This window comes from Clinocottus analis, unplaced genomic scaffold (assembly GCF_023055335.1).
Source record: "Clinocottus analis isolate CAN_PGR_092001 unplaced genomic scaffold, fCliAna1.0.p SCAF_17, whole genome shotgun sequence".
In the NCBI taxonomy this organism is placed as follows: domain Eukaryota; kingdom Metazoa; phylum Chordata; class Actinopteri; order Perciformes; family Cottidae; genus Clinocottus; species Clinocottus analis.
The window spans coordinates 17,451,249-17,464,844 of record NW_027175898.1 but is presented as its reverse complement, the minus strand read 5'-3'; the positions used below and the strand labels follow the sequence as shown (position 1 = coordinate 17,464,844).

Below are 13,596 nucleotides of genomic sequence, written 5' to 3'. Positions count from 1 at the left end.
AAGCTTTGTGGAAAACGATCATGTGTGTACGACGTTATTTTTAAAAACGGAGGGGCAGAAATATTCGTTTCTGTAAATACCCGGCTACGTGTAAATGTGGCCAGAGTCTTGCCAGTTATAGTGAAATAGACACAAAGCCAGCAAATGAGGGATTAAATATGCTTTACGTGTAAATCTACATGGAACACAACATGTAATACAGGATCACAGAACAGGGCTAAATTTTAATAATATAAAGTAATAATACTACAGCTGGATTTTAATTTATTTCAGGTTCAACAAAGAAAAACATAACCTACGTTTCATCCACATTGTTAAATAGAAGGAAACTTTCTACTATTGGAGCGCCAAGTTGACACAAAACTGCAAAACAAAAAAAACACACCAGCTAACGCAACGTTAGCTCAACCCCTTACCGGAGAGGTAGACCTAAAGCTACTGTAACCTGAAGTAAAAAACGTACTTCCGCCAACGCTGTTGTATTTTAGACAACTTTTTAGACAGCTTTTCACCAATTCTAAAGGACGAGAACCCATAAATTCGATCGACTCTTTTGATTGGCTATCAGTTTTAGAGTTGACTCATTTTGAAATTATTGTAATGTTTTAAACACGGAATGGGAATTTCTTCCCCCCAACATACTGACATGTTTTCACCGAGGCAGATCCCTCTGGTTGCTCCTAAATGCTGGATCAGACCAGTCGACCAGTCCAGGGCCGATGGGTCTAAGGTTTGCAGAGTATTTTCAATCGCCTATAAAAAACCTTTTAAATACACCTTTGATTTACATCAACCCCACGTTTTATTTGTTTCCTGTTCTATAGTGTCTTATCTATTTAATTTGTTGATTTCTCTCTTTGTTAGTACATTTTATACACATTTCTGGTGAATTTAACTATATTTCTTTAACTTTGAACTGCCTAAATTTATTTTGAAATATGATGTTTTAATTTTTATTTCCCATATGACGTTCCTTTTACCTTTGCATGTTATTTTTAGGGGCTTTTTCCCCTTTATTTGAACATACAGCTAAAGCACTTCTAATCAGGCTTAAAATGTTTGACAAGTAAACGACCCTCTCTCTCCTTTATCGACAAAGCCGGACTCACTTATTTTTTGAAGATCATTCCTACCTCTTGCTTAAACTCTTTCATTCTGAAAAAATGGACCACATCTTCTTATCAATATCTGGGCTTCTTAAGATCACTGAATCATGTTGTTAGCTAAGCCCGACTACGTGATTTGCTTCATTCTACTTTGAGTTTAAAAAAAAACAAGCTGCAACCAGATCATCTGCCGGTTTAACATTAACGAGTGACTGTGTGAACTGAACCACTTTACTGCTTACACACAACCCAAAAACTTAAGCTAACGTGATTACAAGATTACTAGCTTTCCATAAAAAAATATGGATTTAAATTTAAGTAATTCAGCATATCATCAATGTTTTTTCACTACTATAAAATATTACTATGTGTTAACAGCATCTCTGCTAAATTTTACTTTGATTAAGTGAAGTTAAATATTTTTTTTAGTCATTTAGTTCACATTTCGTGTTCCGTAGGTTTCGGTCACTGAGAGCCAACATGCCCTAACTTTCTTCCTGGATCTTAAACACCTCTGGTTCCACAACAGAGGAGCTCTGCTCAAGCAGATGCACCACTACAGACCAAGCAAGGTCGTGTGGAATATTGCTTTATCCATAAGTAAGTCATATTTCAGTTTTTTGGCTGGAAAAAAATGCAATGTGGTTGTTATCTTGCTGAAGCTTTGTCTGTCAAGAGATTTGATTCCGTGGGTCGTGAGCTTTCCAGCAAGGTCAGCTAGTTTTTTGGTTGTCACATCCGTGACTCTGGTATTGATTCATGGTAGTACGAGGACATGGAGTATGAGGAAGAGCTTCAGGCCCCAGTTTTGGGAGCTGCTGGGGCTCATAAGGTTATAACATATTTTCTTATTTACTCTTTCCTTGCATGGTAAAGACACAAGTGAGGAAAACACGGATGCAATTGACAGACTTGGGACGCACCCAATGTCATGCGCCTGGAATGGAGAGGCTCCGTGATACAAAAGAAAAGATGTTACCGCCCGGTCTCGAACCGGGGACCTTTCGCGTGTGAGGCGAACGTGATAACCACTACACTACGGAAACGGATGACGATGATGTGTTCAGGTACCGATGAAAAACATGTACAGTCCCCCTATCTCGTTTGTTTGAATAATTCTTGGTTTTATTGTATTATTTTCATATAAATTGAAATGCGATACTACTGACTTATTAACCAAGGTATTAAGCTTTTCTATTTCTACACAAAAGAGTTTGGGACCTTCTGAGTACTACTCATGGACTTAACATGAATAACGGAATGTTGGTCCCTGAATGCACCATTCACAGGTTTCCGTAGTGTAGTGGTTATCACGTTCGCCTAACACGCGAAAGGTCCCCGGTTCGAGACCGGGCGGAAACATCTATTGTTTCTCCTGCACGTTTTATTGAATAGATCTGTTCTATCATGAAGGTAGATTTGTGTCTTTTTTTTCCCGAGCAAATTTCTAGTTTGTAAGTGAATTATCTCCAATCATTTGCTCTCAATTAAAAAAATTGCTCTAAAAAAAAAAACGTTCCAAAACAAAATTGGCTCTCCAAAAAGAAATTTGCTCTAAAAAAAAAAAGAATGCTCTCAAAAATAAAAATATGCTCTCAAAACTAAAATTTAAAAAGTGCTCTCTCCCTCAAAAAAAAATTGCTCTCAAAAATAAATTGGCCCACGTATAGTACACACTAAGTCCTACAAATGTGTCCCTGGTACCGGGGCCAAGTAGAGAAAGGTAAACTTCCTTAACTTTCACCATTCATTCTCTATGGTAGTTCTTATCAGTACAAGTGTCATATATTTTTTGGCCACAAGTGAGATTTTGGGGGCGCTGTTTCTCCCGTTGGATACAAGGGAAAGAGACCCTGTTTCCCTGTGAGAGACGTCCAGCAGCTGCCAGGAAAAATAACAGGTGTTTCCGCCCGGTTTCGAACCGGGGACCTTTCGCGTGTGAGGCGAACGTGATAACCACTACATTAGGAAACTGATAGCCATGCTGCATTCAGGTACCCTGAGAAATTTCTGTACTTTGCAGGGTTCTTACTGTCATGGAAAACCTGGAAAAGTATTATGGAATTTTAAAATGGTTATTTCCAGGCTTGGAAAAGTCCTTTAAAAAAATTAAATCCGCAAAGTGTAGTACAAGTCATGTAAATGTGTTATATTCATGTGTTCATGTCATTCAATTATACATGTCAATATGCATACATGCAGGCATCTATATAAATGTTTATTCTTTTAATCAAACTATTGTCTCTCATTCATTTGAGTCATTTAAGGTTTACTGTATGCTTTGAATCCTCATTGTTAGTTTAAATACTACATTTTATCACTTTGTACTGTTTAGACACACAAAGGAGGAAACTTATTCATGTGGGATTGTTTGTTTCTTCTTACACTGTCCTTGTTCCTCTTTGTCTGTTTGCAAAAAGATCACAAGTTGCGCTGAAAGCCCACGCGAGTGACTCGAAGAACGGTTGAGACGGGAATCTGTAAATCAGCTAAAGCTTGACAACAAATTAATAAAAATCTACATATTTCCTCATCTCATTATTACATTTAAATATCATCATCATTATAATTTCAACAGACGTTGAGTAAAAGAAAAAGTATTTCCTTGTTTCGTTTTTCTCTTTGATGAAGTTAAAGGACTTTCGTCGACGTGTAAAGAGGAACTGACACACACAGACACACACACAGACACACACACAGTATATACGCCTGTGTGTGTGCTGTGTTTCATCTCAGTCGTCGGCTGCCGCTCAGCATGGAGGAGATCTACGTCCGACACGTCGAGCTGTTGGGCTTCGAGAAACGCTCGTACCCGAGTCAGCATTACGTAAGATCTCCAAAAGCTCCACGAATGCTCCTGAACACACGTAGCGACGCGCTTCAGAAGTAACTCTTGGTTGTGTTTAAGTGTGAGCTGATCCGTGCAGGTGTACATGCTGATGGTGAAATGGAACGACCTGTCGGAGAAGCTGATCTACAGGACGTATCCGGAGATCCACACCTTCCACGTGAGCTGCCTCTGCACTACAAAATAAAAGCTTGTGAACTTTGTGTACTTCGCAGACGTCTAAATAAAACAACAAATATTTTTCAGAAATTGCTGAAGGAGATGTTTCCCATCGAGTCTGGTGAGATAGAGAAAAGGGACAGAATCATCCCGTCATTACCAGGTAATAAAATAATGTAGATCGCTTTTCTTTTCTTTAGGACGTCAGTAAGTTGTTTCAAAAAGCTGTGAATATAAAGTCAACACCGTTAGTGACTCATTGAATCCCGGACTACTAAAGACAACTCATTTAAATGTGAAGTCGCTGTAATGTTCTTACAGGAAGCACCTGAGGTCATTTACCACATGTGGCTGAATCCACTTCTGCTTTTTTTTTCATTTGTTGAAGCAACTGAGCATAGCTGCAGCAACTCGGTTGCCTAGTTGCTGCAGCTATGCTCAGTTGCTTCATTGATGTCAAAATGAAGTGTTTTTTTGGGGGGGAGCTGCGGTTAAAGTACAACCACAGGAAAAAAACAAGACTGAAAAAGAAGAACAAGGAAAGTAGCCCTCCAATTCCAGATTATTTAATGATCTTTTATTACAAGCTTGATGGTTGTGGAGCTGAAAAAAAACTTAAACAGAAGCAGCAGATTTATCTCAGCTGTCTTAAAGGGATAGTTCAGTGTTGTCTTAAAGGGATAGTTCAGTGTTGTCTTAAAGAGATACTTCAGTGTTGTCTTAAAGGGATAGTTCAATGTTGTCTTAAAGGGATAGTTCAGTGTTGTCTTAAAGGGATAGTTCAGTGTTGTCTTAAAGGGATAGTTCAGTGTTGTCTTAAAGAGATACTTCAGTGTTGTCTTAAAGGGATAGCACAGTGTTCTCTTAAAGGGATAGTTCAATGTTGTCTTAAAGGGATAGTTCAGTGTTGTCTTAAAGGGATAGCACAGTGTTGTCTTAAAGGGATAGTCCTGCTTTCACTTGTTTTAATGACAGCCAGGTGTCATGAAAGAAATCAGAGTGCAGATCACTTGTCTGTTCAGGTGTTCATGTGTTCATGTGTTCAGGTGTTCATGTGTTCAGGTGTTCATGTGTTCATGTGTTCAGGTGTTCATGTGTCCATGTGTTCATGTGTTCATGTGTTCAGGTGTTCATGTGTTCAGGTGTTCAGGTGTTCATGTGTTCATGTGTTCATGTGTTCAGGTGTTCATGTGTTCATGTGTTCAGGTGTTCATGTGTTCAGGTGTTCATGTGTTCATGTGTTCAGGTGTTCATGTGTTCATGTGTTCATGTGTTCAGGTGTTCATGTGTTCAGGTGTTCATGTGTTCATGTGTTCATGTGTTCAGGTGTTCAGTTCTTATGAAAGCAGAACATGTTTCCTCCTTCGTGAAAGTTGAATTACTAAACTCAGCGTGTTGCAATGTGGAGAACGAGAAGCGGAGACAAAACTCAGCCTGGAAAGTCTGGAAACTTCTACTTCCTGAAAGCAGCGGTTACTTTTAGTACAATTTGGAGGTAGTTTCTCTTGAGTACTAAGTTGTTTTTCATACTTCTACTTGACGACGTCTCAAAGGGAAATGTAGTTTTAAAACATCCAACAGATCAAGTAGTAAAGTCTGTGAAGCCTCAGTAGTAATAATAAGATAACTATGAAATATATGCACAAAAAGTACTTTTAATTTAATACTTTTAGTACATTTTACTGCTAATACTTTAGGGAAATCTTGAATTTCATGAATATTGTTTAGGAGTGTTTTTAATTTAGTATTTTTAATCAAAATTCATTCTCTGACCTTCATTCATATTTAACCAGCGTTTCCATTTCAGCACTAAATACATGAATCTCAATCACATTTAAAGTCGCTTACTTTATTAAACGTCTCCTTTAAAACTCAACTGGAAAACATTTTTCCACTTTCTTTATTTCTTTTTTAGAGAAGAAAAACTAATTCAGGCTCTGTAGATTTAGACGAACTCGCCATCATTAGTTTAGTCTTCATTATTTATGATTTAATATCTTCATTAAGATCTTAAAGTTCAGGTTTTAGCTCTTTAACGTAACACTGAGGTGCCTTAATGCATATTTTTAACTTAATGTCTGCAGAATCTAAAATGGTGTCCGTGGGAACCCGTCCTGCAGTTACTGTTTTTGTAAAATATTAATCTGTGTGTGTGTGTGTGTGTGTGTGTGTGTGTGTGTGTGTGTGTGTGTGTGTGTGTCGTCAGCACCGCGCTGGCTCATCAGCCAGAAGTCTCCAGAGACCCGGCAGAGCACGCTGGCCGAGTACTTCCACTCGCTCATCGAGCTGCCGCCTCACATCTCCCGCTGCCGGCAGCTCGGCCGCTTCCTGAAGGTCCGACCCGAGGACGAGAACCCGCCGGCCCCGAACGCGTCAGTACATCTCACGGCCACTGGAGGCGCTTCATCGCTTATTAAATACACAAGTGATTCAGAGAAAAATCAATAAATTCAAACGGTGATTTTCTCTTCAGGCTGAAGAAAAACGAGACGTTTGTGGTTTCCAGAGAGTTGACCAGAGGAAACGCTTCTGGTAGGAGTCACTTTGAAATGAATTCACTGAACACTGAAAACTGTCTGCTTTCTCTTCAGAAGTCCTTAAACATTTTTATTTGACCTCCCAGAGATTTCTGGCCCCATCATCCTGGACACCTACAGAGTGATCGCAGACTTCGACAAGACGTCCAAACACGAGATCGACCTGCGAACCGGTGACCTGGTGGAGATCGTGGAGAAAAACCAGAACGGTGAGGAAAGCTTTTAGCTTCTGAGCTGCAGCTTTTAGCTTCTGAGCTGCAGCTTTTAGCTTCTGAGCTGCAGCTTTTAGCTTCTGAGCTGCAGCTTTTAGCTTCTGAGCTACAGCTTTTAGCTTCTGAGCTGCAGCTTTTAGCTTCTGAGCTACAGCTTTTAGCTTCTGAGCTGCAGCTTTTAGCTTCTGAGCTACAGCTTTTAGCTTCTGAGCTGCAGCTTTTAGCTTCTGAGCTACAGCTTTTAGCTTCTGAGCTGCAGCTTTTAGCTTCTGAGCTACAGCTTTTAGCTTCTGAGCTACAGCTTTTCCGATTTCATTCATTTGTTTCCTTCCCGCGGCGCCGTCAGGCTGGTGGTTCTGTCAGGGCGAGTCAAAGCGCGGTTGGGTTCCTGCGTCCTACTTGGAGCCGCTGGACGGACCGGAGGAGGCCGAGGAAGACGAGCCCAACTACGAAGGCGAGCCGCTGGCATTGTTGTCTCGATCACAGAATGAAGTTTCGGTCTCTTTTGGTTCTGACGGCGTCTTCTTTGCTGCAGGGGAAATGTTCGTCACCAGCAGAGCCTACAAGGCGGAGCAGGAGGACGAGGTCTCTCTGGAGATCGGGGAAACCATCGCGGTCATTCACAAGCTTCTGGACGGCTGGTGGGTCGTCAGGTACGACACACACACACACACATGGGTGGCATTGTGTATATTCAGGTTTGTTATACATTTTTGATGAATGAATAAAGTTGTATGCATTTGAACTGAATCAAGAACATCTGAATAGTTGTGTAACCCTCTAACGTCTACTACAACGAATCCTGCAGTTCTGCCTCTGAGCTAATCTGGATGTTTCCACAGGAAAGGAGACGAGACCGGTCACTTCCCCTCCATGTTCCTGCACAGGGCCGGCAAGCGAGAGATGTACGAAGCCGAGAGGACGAACCTGCAGGGACGTAAACCACCGCCGCGCCGGTACGCCACAGAGCACCTCCTTGCTAAACGCTGACAATATGGGACGTTAAATTGAGTTAAATTACACTTAGTTTTTGCCCAAAAAAATCATTGAAGATTACCAGCTGCAATTCATCAAATAAGAAAGTCCTCCACTTTCAAAATAACCAAAAGTAAAGAGTTCATACGACGAACGTCGAGTGCAAATTAATGTCTTCATGTTATTTAAAGTCGAGGAACCCTTCAACTGTCACGACTTAAAGCCACAGAGGTTTGCACAAAGTTCCTGTTGGGCCACTCTGCTGTTGTGTTGCCTCACTTCAGACTAAAGGGAAGTTCACTCTGTTGCTCCAGAATTCATTCGTTCATAGGAGGAACCATGTGAACAATATTTAATACGTAAGAAAACAAAAAAATGTTGTGATTAATTGCAAAAAACGGGTACAACTGAAGACATAATTATGCAGATTTGTACAAATACAAGTACTCCTAAAATGTTTTCTGAATGCAGTCAGTGCTAGGCTAGCAAAGCTAACGTACGTAGTACCTTTACACCTGTGTGTGTGTCCTTTCCCTCGCCTCAGGTCCACCATCCGAAACGCCAAGAGCATCCACAACAAGGCGCGGCAGCGGCTCAGCCAGGACACGTACCGCAGGAACAGCCGGCGCTACCTCCAGCAGAGAGGGAACGCCAAGATGGCCGCCAAGTCACCGCTGAGGGAGAGGAAGAACCAGGGTAACGACGCCGTCAGGACTTCAAGTATTTCAAACTCAGCGTGAAGGAACATCATGAACACATGAATATAACACAATTACAGGACTTTTACACAACTTTGGGGATTTGAATTTTTTCAATGACTTTTCCAGGCCTGGAAAATTCCTTGAAAAAAATAACCCTGCGTTAACGCAGGGTTCATACACATTCTGACTAGTGGATTTCCATGGCCTTTCCATGACTTTTCACAATTTAAAAGTCATGGAAATTTGGTTTAAAGTCATTGAAAAATCATGAAAAAACCCTGGAAGTTGGGGAGAATATGAAACTTGACACCTTAACAGCGGTGTTGTTTCTTACCGACAGACAACGTCCCCGAGGCGTCCGGCTCCAGCTCGGAGAGCGAGCCGAGGAAGGAGGTGCCGGCCGTCCCTCCCAGGCCGAGCCCGGAGCTCATCCTGGAGCGCTGCAGCGACAACACCCGCAAGAAGGTCAGCATCCACAGACCCAACCGCTAGCTCCGGGACGGAAAAGAGAGGAACGGTTTTTCTTTTAGCTTCAGCTTGAGGGAAAAGGCAGGCGGGTCATTGGAGCGTAAAGCTTTTAGATGAGCAACTAAGGTTTTTCTTTACATAAAAAAATGTTCTTGCAAATGTTTCACTTCATAATCTCAGTGAATATTTACGTTTTTTCTTGTATATTTGAGTTTTATTCTTCAGATATTTATAACTTTATGACAAAGTTAGTTCAAGTATCAACTTTTTTGTAACGCAATTGTGTAGTTTTTCCCGTAAATCTTTTGCATCAATGTCAGAAATTGTACCTTTTGTCTCGCAAATCTATGAATTTATGTCCTCAAAGAATACTAGAGACTTTAAGATGCATGACACGTTTTTTTTTTTGAATTTGTGAGTTAAATGTACGACTGAATGTTTGCCCCTCCCCAAGCTACAGAAATATTTCTCCTACTTTTGGTTCCTCCTGAAGATGCTACTTTTTAAGTATAAAGTTTATTATTTTTTTTAAATGTACGCGCATGTGTTACTGAGTCAAACGCAGAGCGATGAAGCTCATTGGTTTTAATGGAGCACAGAAGAAGAAGAGATATCCAGCTTTGATGGAAGACTCCAAACATCAGCAGCTCTCTGCTGCCGTCTGGTGGTCGTATCAAGAACAACAGTTTGACTCATTCTGATTTAACAGAACCTTCATTTTCCAAATGTACAAAAGCAAAACATCCCTGTTTATCAGGATCTACGGACAATTTACTTTTGCTCCCAATGTATTTTTCCCTTAAGATGACTTTAGTGATGATAATCATCTGTAAATCTGTTGTTTTCTTAAAAATAACTATGATTATCTTGAGACAGTCTGACATTTTTGGTAAACGTTATATCTTATCTGTGTTAAAACAACAATTCTCTATTCCGTGCCGGACTATTTCTTGACTCTGAGCTGTTTGTTAACCAGGAAGTAAATAACTTATTGAAGCGATAAAACAACTCCCCCCATTTACAGTCTTTGTGCTAAGCTAAGCTAACTGGTGGGTTTTTGTCGCCTGATATTTATTTATTATGAGAATAAACACATTTCATTATTAAGATCTGATCATCAAAAAAACAGAAAAGGAACCACGAACGAGCTGCTTTCCTTAAGTTGAAGTAACATTGTTATTATTTATTTTGAGAAAATAATTATATTTATGTTTTTTTTCCGAATAAGCTTTGTTTTTTTCTTTATTTGCTTAATAAATGTGTAATAAAACAAAATGTCTACGTTCACACTCTTTCTTCAAAGGATCATCTGAATTAAATATTTAATTTAACGTCTGTCTTTCCTGGCAACGCTTCATATCCTGAACAGAGTCCTGTGGGACAAAAGCAGAACACACAGAGGAAGTAGTTTTACCTGCAGCACATTAACACATGAGGCTGTTGGTAGTATAAAAGTAGTAGTGAAAGTAGTATAAAATACTCAATAAGTCAAGTACTGGACTAAATGTACTTCTGATTAGCTCTAAAAAAAAAATAAAGGAAAATAATTGACCCCGACGTGATTTGAACACGCAACCTTCTGATCTGGAGTCAGACGCGCTACCGTTGCGCCACGAGGTCCCACACAACCCGTTCACACCCCTGAGTATATAAACATGGACGAACCTTTATGTCGGATTTTAAATATTTAACTTGTTCGTTATCGACGTTTTCTAGTCCTCGACCTTTAACCTTTGTCTCCACGTCATATGTGTTCGTAACATGTGAACACCAACCAATGAACCCACACCAGGCCGGATGGGATGCCATGAAGAACACAATAAAGATGACCAACAACAGCTTCCCTGGTGGTCTAGTGGTTAGGATTCGGCGCTCTCACCGCCGCGGCCCGGGTTCGATTCCCGGTCAGGGAACTACTCTTTTGTCGTGGGACCGTCAACATTGAGCTTCTTCGGCTGCGTTGCACCAACAAGGATAACATTATTTCTGGTTTAGAGTTAATCTAGCATTAGGCTCTGAAATTATACATAAGTATGTTTTAGTACTTTCATACACATTTTTTTATTCCATCTGTATATTTAATATTCTTCTTATTGTTAATTATTCATTTTGTTTTATTACCGTTCTACTGTTTATTTATATCACTTGTTTTGTATCTGTATTTACTTCTGTGCAATGCTGCTGTAATCCTGTAATTTCCCCACTGAGGGACTAATAACGGATTATCTTATTTTATCTTTAAAAAAAATCTTACGTTTTTTAATAATAAAATGATTAAATGTGCCGAAATCTGTAATAACGTGTTAAAGGAGAGTTCGCTCTTGGTTCGTGCTTGTGTGTCTTCATCATCCTCTGCAGAGAAATTGCGTGTCTTGGCTGCTGCAGAGAAACACACGTCAAGTTAGACTGACTTTAGCCAATCAGGACCGGATATCAGTTGATTATCTCTCCCCTTCAAAGTAAGATACATAAAAAAATAATACGTAATTTCTGAAACTAGAATTGTAGAAGTTCTCCCCAGGCAGTTGTGGAAGACATAGACAGAGCTTTTTTTATTTGAGTTAAAGTGTCTTTACTGCAGTAAAATGTAAAGTCTTGATGTCCAGTGAAAACATATTTAAAGAAACACAATTTTGCAGCTTGACCCATTTACTGAATTATAGTTTGTAATGCATTGATGTGCATAACTTAAATGATAATTATTCATCAATGTCTTTTATTTCATTTAATTATTTGTATGCTATTTTATTCAGTGATAAAACAATAAAAAGTTGTCCTCCATACATGTTGCAATTTATTTGTTGTACAAATAATCTTAATCGGTAACTTAATTAAATCTAAAGCCATGAAATGAATATAGTAAAGTACAATATTTCCCTCTGATATTTAATGGAGTAGTAATATGTATAGTACTTATACATGTATTATTACATTATATTATATATGTATTATTATCCGTGAAATCATGTCATAAACTGTATCCAATACTTTTCTAGTACACATTACCACTTTCTGTACATATTACCACCATATATATATAGTGTTTTAATATATTTGTATTATTATAGTGTGTTTTATGTCTGTACTGTTGGTCTATGCTCAAAGGAAAAATAATTTTAAAAAACAACCTCAAACATTAAAACCGTAACGCGCCAGCTCACGCTCTTATTCTGAAAACCTCGACAGAAACGCGTTCTCCTTGCTGTCGCCAGCTTGACTCTCGGTGCGGTTGCAGAACGGAGGAGAAGAAGAAGAAAAAGGAGAAGAGGACTCGCGGCGCTCCGGTTCGCGTTTTCTCCAAATGCCACCGGACACCGACGGCGGCCTCGGACCGGACCGGACGCACGGACGGACGGACGGACAGCGGCGGCGGGACGCGGCGCGAACATGGCGGCGGGAGCAGCGACCTGCTCGGTACCGGAGCGACGATAAATCAGAGGACGGACGCGGTGACGGAGCATCACTTAACTCAGGTCAACCAACACGCGCGTCACACCGATAAGATGGAGCCGATAGAGGTGCAGGGAGCTGCAACGGCCTCTGCATCATCACACTGAACACAGAGGTGTTGCTGTAGAGTTATGCTCCTTTCTTTATTCCCCCTTTCTCATTTAATTGTGTCTGTGTGTGTTCAATACACAACACAATTACACGTGTGTGATACATGACAGAAAAAGAGCCACAATAAGGAGATTTAGGGCGGTTAGTTCCAGTTCAGGTGTGATGAAGGATGGCTCAACGCAGAGGATTCATTATTATTATTATCATGATTATTATTTATAGAATGAGGGAAAACGTGCCAGAATAAAGAGCATGAAGGTGGTATGTTCCAGTTCAGATGTGTTTATAGGATGAGTGAAAACGTGCCTGCCGCGCACACGCACACAAACACACACACATTTAAACACACACAAGACGCAGAAATATAAACTATCAGGTCTCTGCAGGAAGCGAGAGATCGAACGTTTGGTTCCTGGTGAAAGTCACAAGAGCTGAAGGTCAACAGAGACGAAAAAAAAGCAAAACGTATTGATGATCAATTGTAATGATCGACGAGCAGAACCTCTGATCTTGAATTTCCCTTTTGGGATCAATAAAGCAATTATCTATCTATTTATCTATCTATCTATCTGATCGACGAGCAGAACGTGTGATTCTCCTGCAGACACGAGATAACTCAGGATGCATGTGAAGCGGTTTCAGGAACTCAGTTCACTTTCTTAAAATATTCAGTAAATGTTTAAATCTGACTTTGTGCTGCAGATTTTGAACATTTTGAACATTTTGAAATGAGGCGTTGGGACGCAGAAGGTCTCACGTTTAGTTTCAAAGTGAGACTTTAAGTAAGTATTAGAAAAATGTACTCGACACCTGGTGGTAAAATCATTAAAACAGGAACATTATTTCGTTGCATGAAGGAGCAGAGTCAGAAGTACAAGGTGAGAGACAAACTGCATATCAGACTGCTCAAAGAACCAGCTCTTAAATCCTCATCATGACCACTAACAGAAACCCTCACGACGTGTTCGGCCTCATCCTGAAATGGTCGTTTGATAACAAAGGAACTGCTCGTTCTTTCAGACAGAAACA

The 13,596-nt window shown here is 40.1% G+C and overlaps 3 protein-coding genes and 4 non-coding genes across 11 annotated transcripts in view; 4 read left to right on the top strand and 3 right to left on the bottom strand.

Moving 5' to 3' along the window:
- alg8 (ALG8 alpha-1,3-glucosyltransferase) overlaps positions 1 to 13,596 on the bottom strand; it is a 61,896-nt gene that overhangs the window by 23,634 nt on the left and 24,666 nt on the right. For 2 of the 4 annotated variants that reach the window (XM_068580332.1, XM_068580335.1), the window contains exons 4-5: positions 8,873 to 9,026; positions 8,345 to 8,511 (exon numbers count right to left, since the gene is read on the bottom strand). In XM_068580332.1, the coding sequence (XP_068436433.1) occupies positions 8,345 to 8,408 (64 nt within the window). In that variant the 5' untranslated portion in view covers positions 8,409 to 8,511; positions 8,873 to 9,026. Of the gene's footprint in view, positions 1 to 8,344; positions 8,512 to 8,872; positions 9,031 to 13,596 lie in introns of all 4 variants that reach the window. The other 2 variants (XM_068580333.1, XM_068580334.1) reach the window with 2 other exon arrangements.
- On the bottom strand, positions 2,080 to 2,152 carry trnav-cac (transfer RNA valine (anticodon CAC)). The gene has a single exon. It is a non-coding gene; the product is annotated as a tRNA-Val (tRNA).
- trnav-aac (transfer RNA valine (anticodon AAC)) lies at positions 2,396 to 2,468 on the top strand. Its single transcript has one exon. It is a non-coding gene; the product is annotated as a tRNA-Val (tRNA).
- ncf1 (neutrophil cytosolic factor 1) lies at positions 3,743 to 10,203 on the top strand. 2 transcript variants are annotated; one of them, XM_068580341.1, is made up of 11 exons: positions 3,743 to 3,933; positions 4,034 to 4,114; positions 4,201 to 4,276; positions 6,320 to 6,485; positions 6,587 to 6,645; positions 6,737 to 6,859; positions 7,209 to 7,316; positions 7,398 to 7,515; positions 7,705 to 7,818; positions 8,382 to 8,533; positions 8,879 to 10,203. In XM_068580341.1, exons 1-11 carry the CDS (start codon positions 3,862 to 3,864, stop codon positions 9,028 to 9,030), a joined length of 1,221 nt encoding a protein of 406 aa, XP_068436442.1. In that variant the 5' UTR covers positions 3,743 to 3,861; the 3' UTR covers positions 9,031 to 10,203. The 2 variants fall into 2 exon arrangements, with proteins under 2 accessions (XP_068436442.1, XP_068436441.1); XM_068580340.1 differs by having other exon boundaries at positions 7,209 to 7,515.
- On the bottom strand, positions 10,555 to 10,626 carry trnaw-cca (transfer RNA tryptophan (anticodon CCA)). Its single transcript has one exon. It is a non-coding gene; the product is annotated as a tRNA-Trp (tRNA).
- Positions 10,848 to 10,919, top strand: trnae-cuc (transfer RNA glutamic acid (anticodon CUC)). The gene has a single exon. It is a non-coding gene; the product is annotated as a tRNA-Glu (tRNA).
- Positions 12,224 to 13,596, top strand: part of st6gal1 (ST6 beta-galactosamide alpha-2,6-sialyltranferase 1) — an 11,818-nt gene continuing 10,445 nt past the window's right edge. The window contains exon 1 of the mRNA XM_068580339.1: positions 12,224 to 12,479. The gene's annotated coding sequence lies outside the window, so the exon portion shown is untranslated. The remainder of the gene's footprint in view (positions 12,480 to 13,596) is intronic.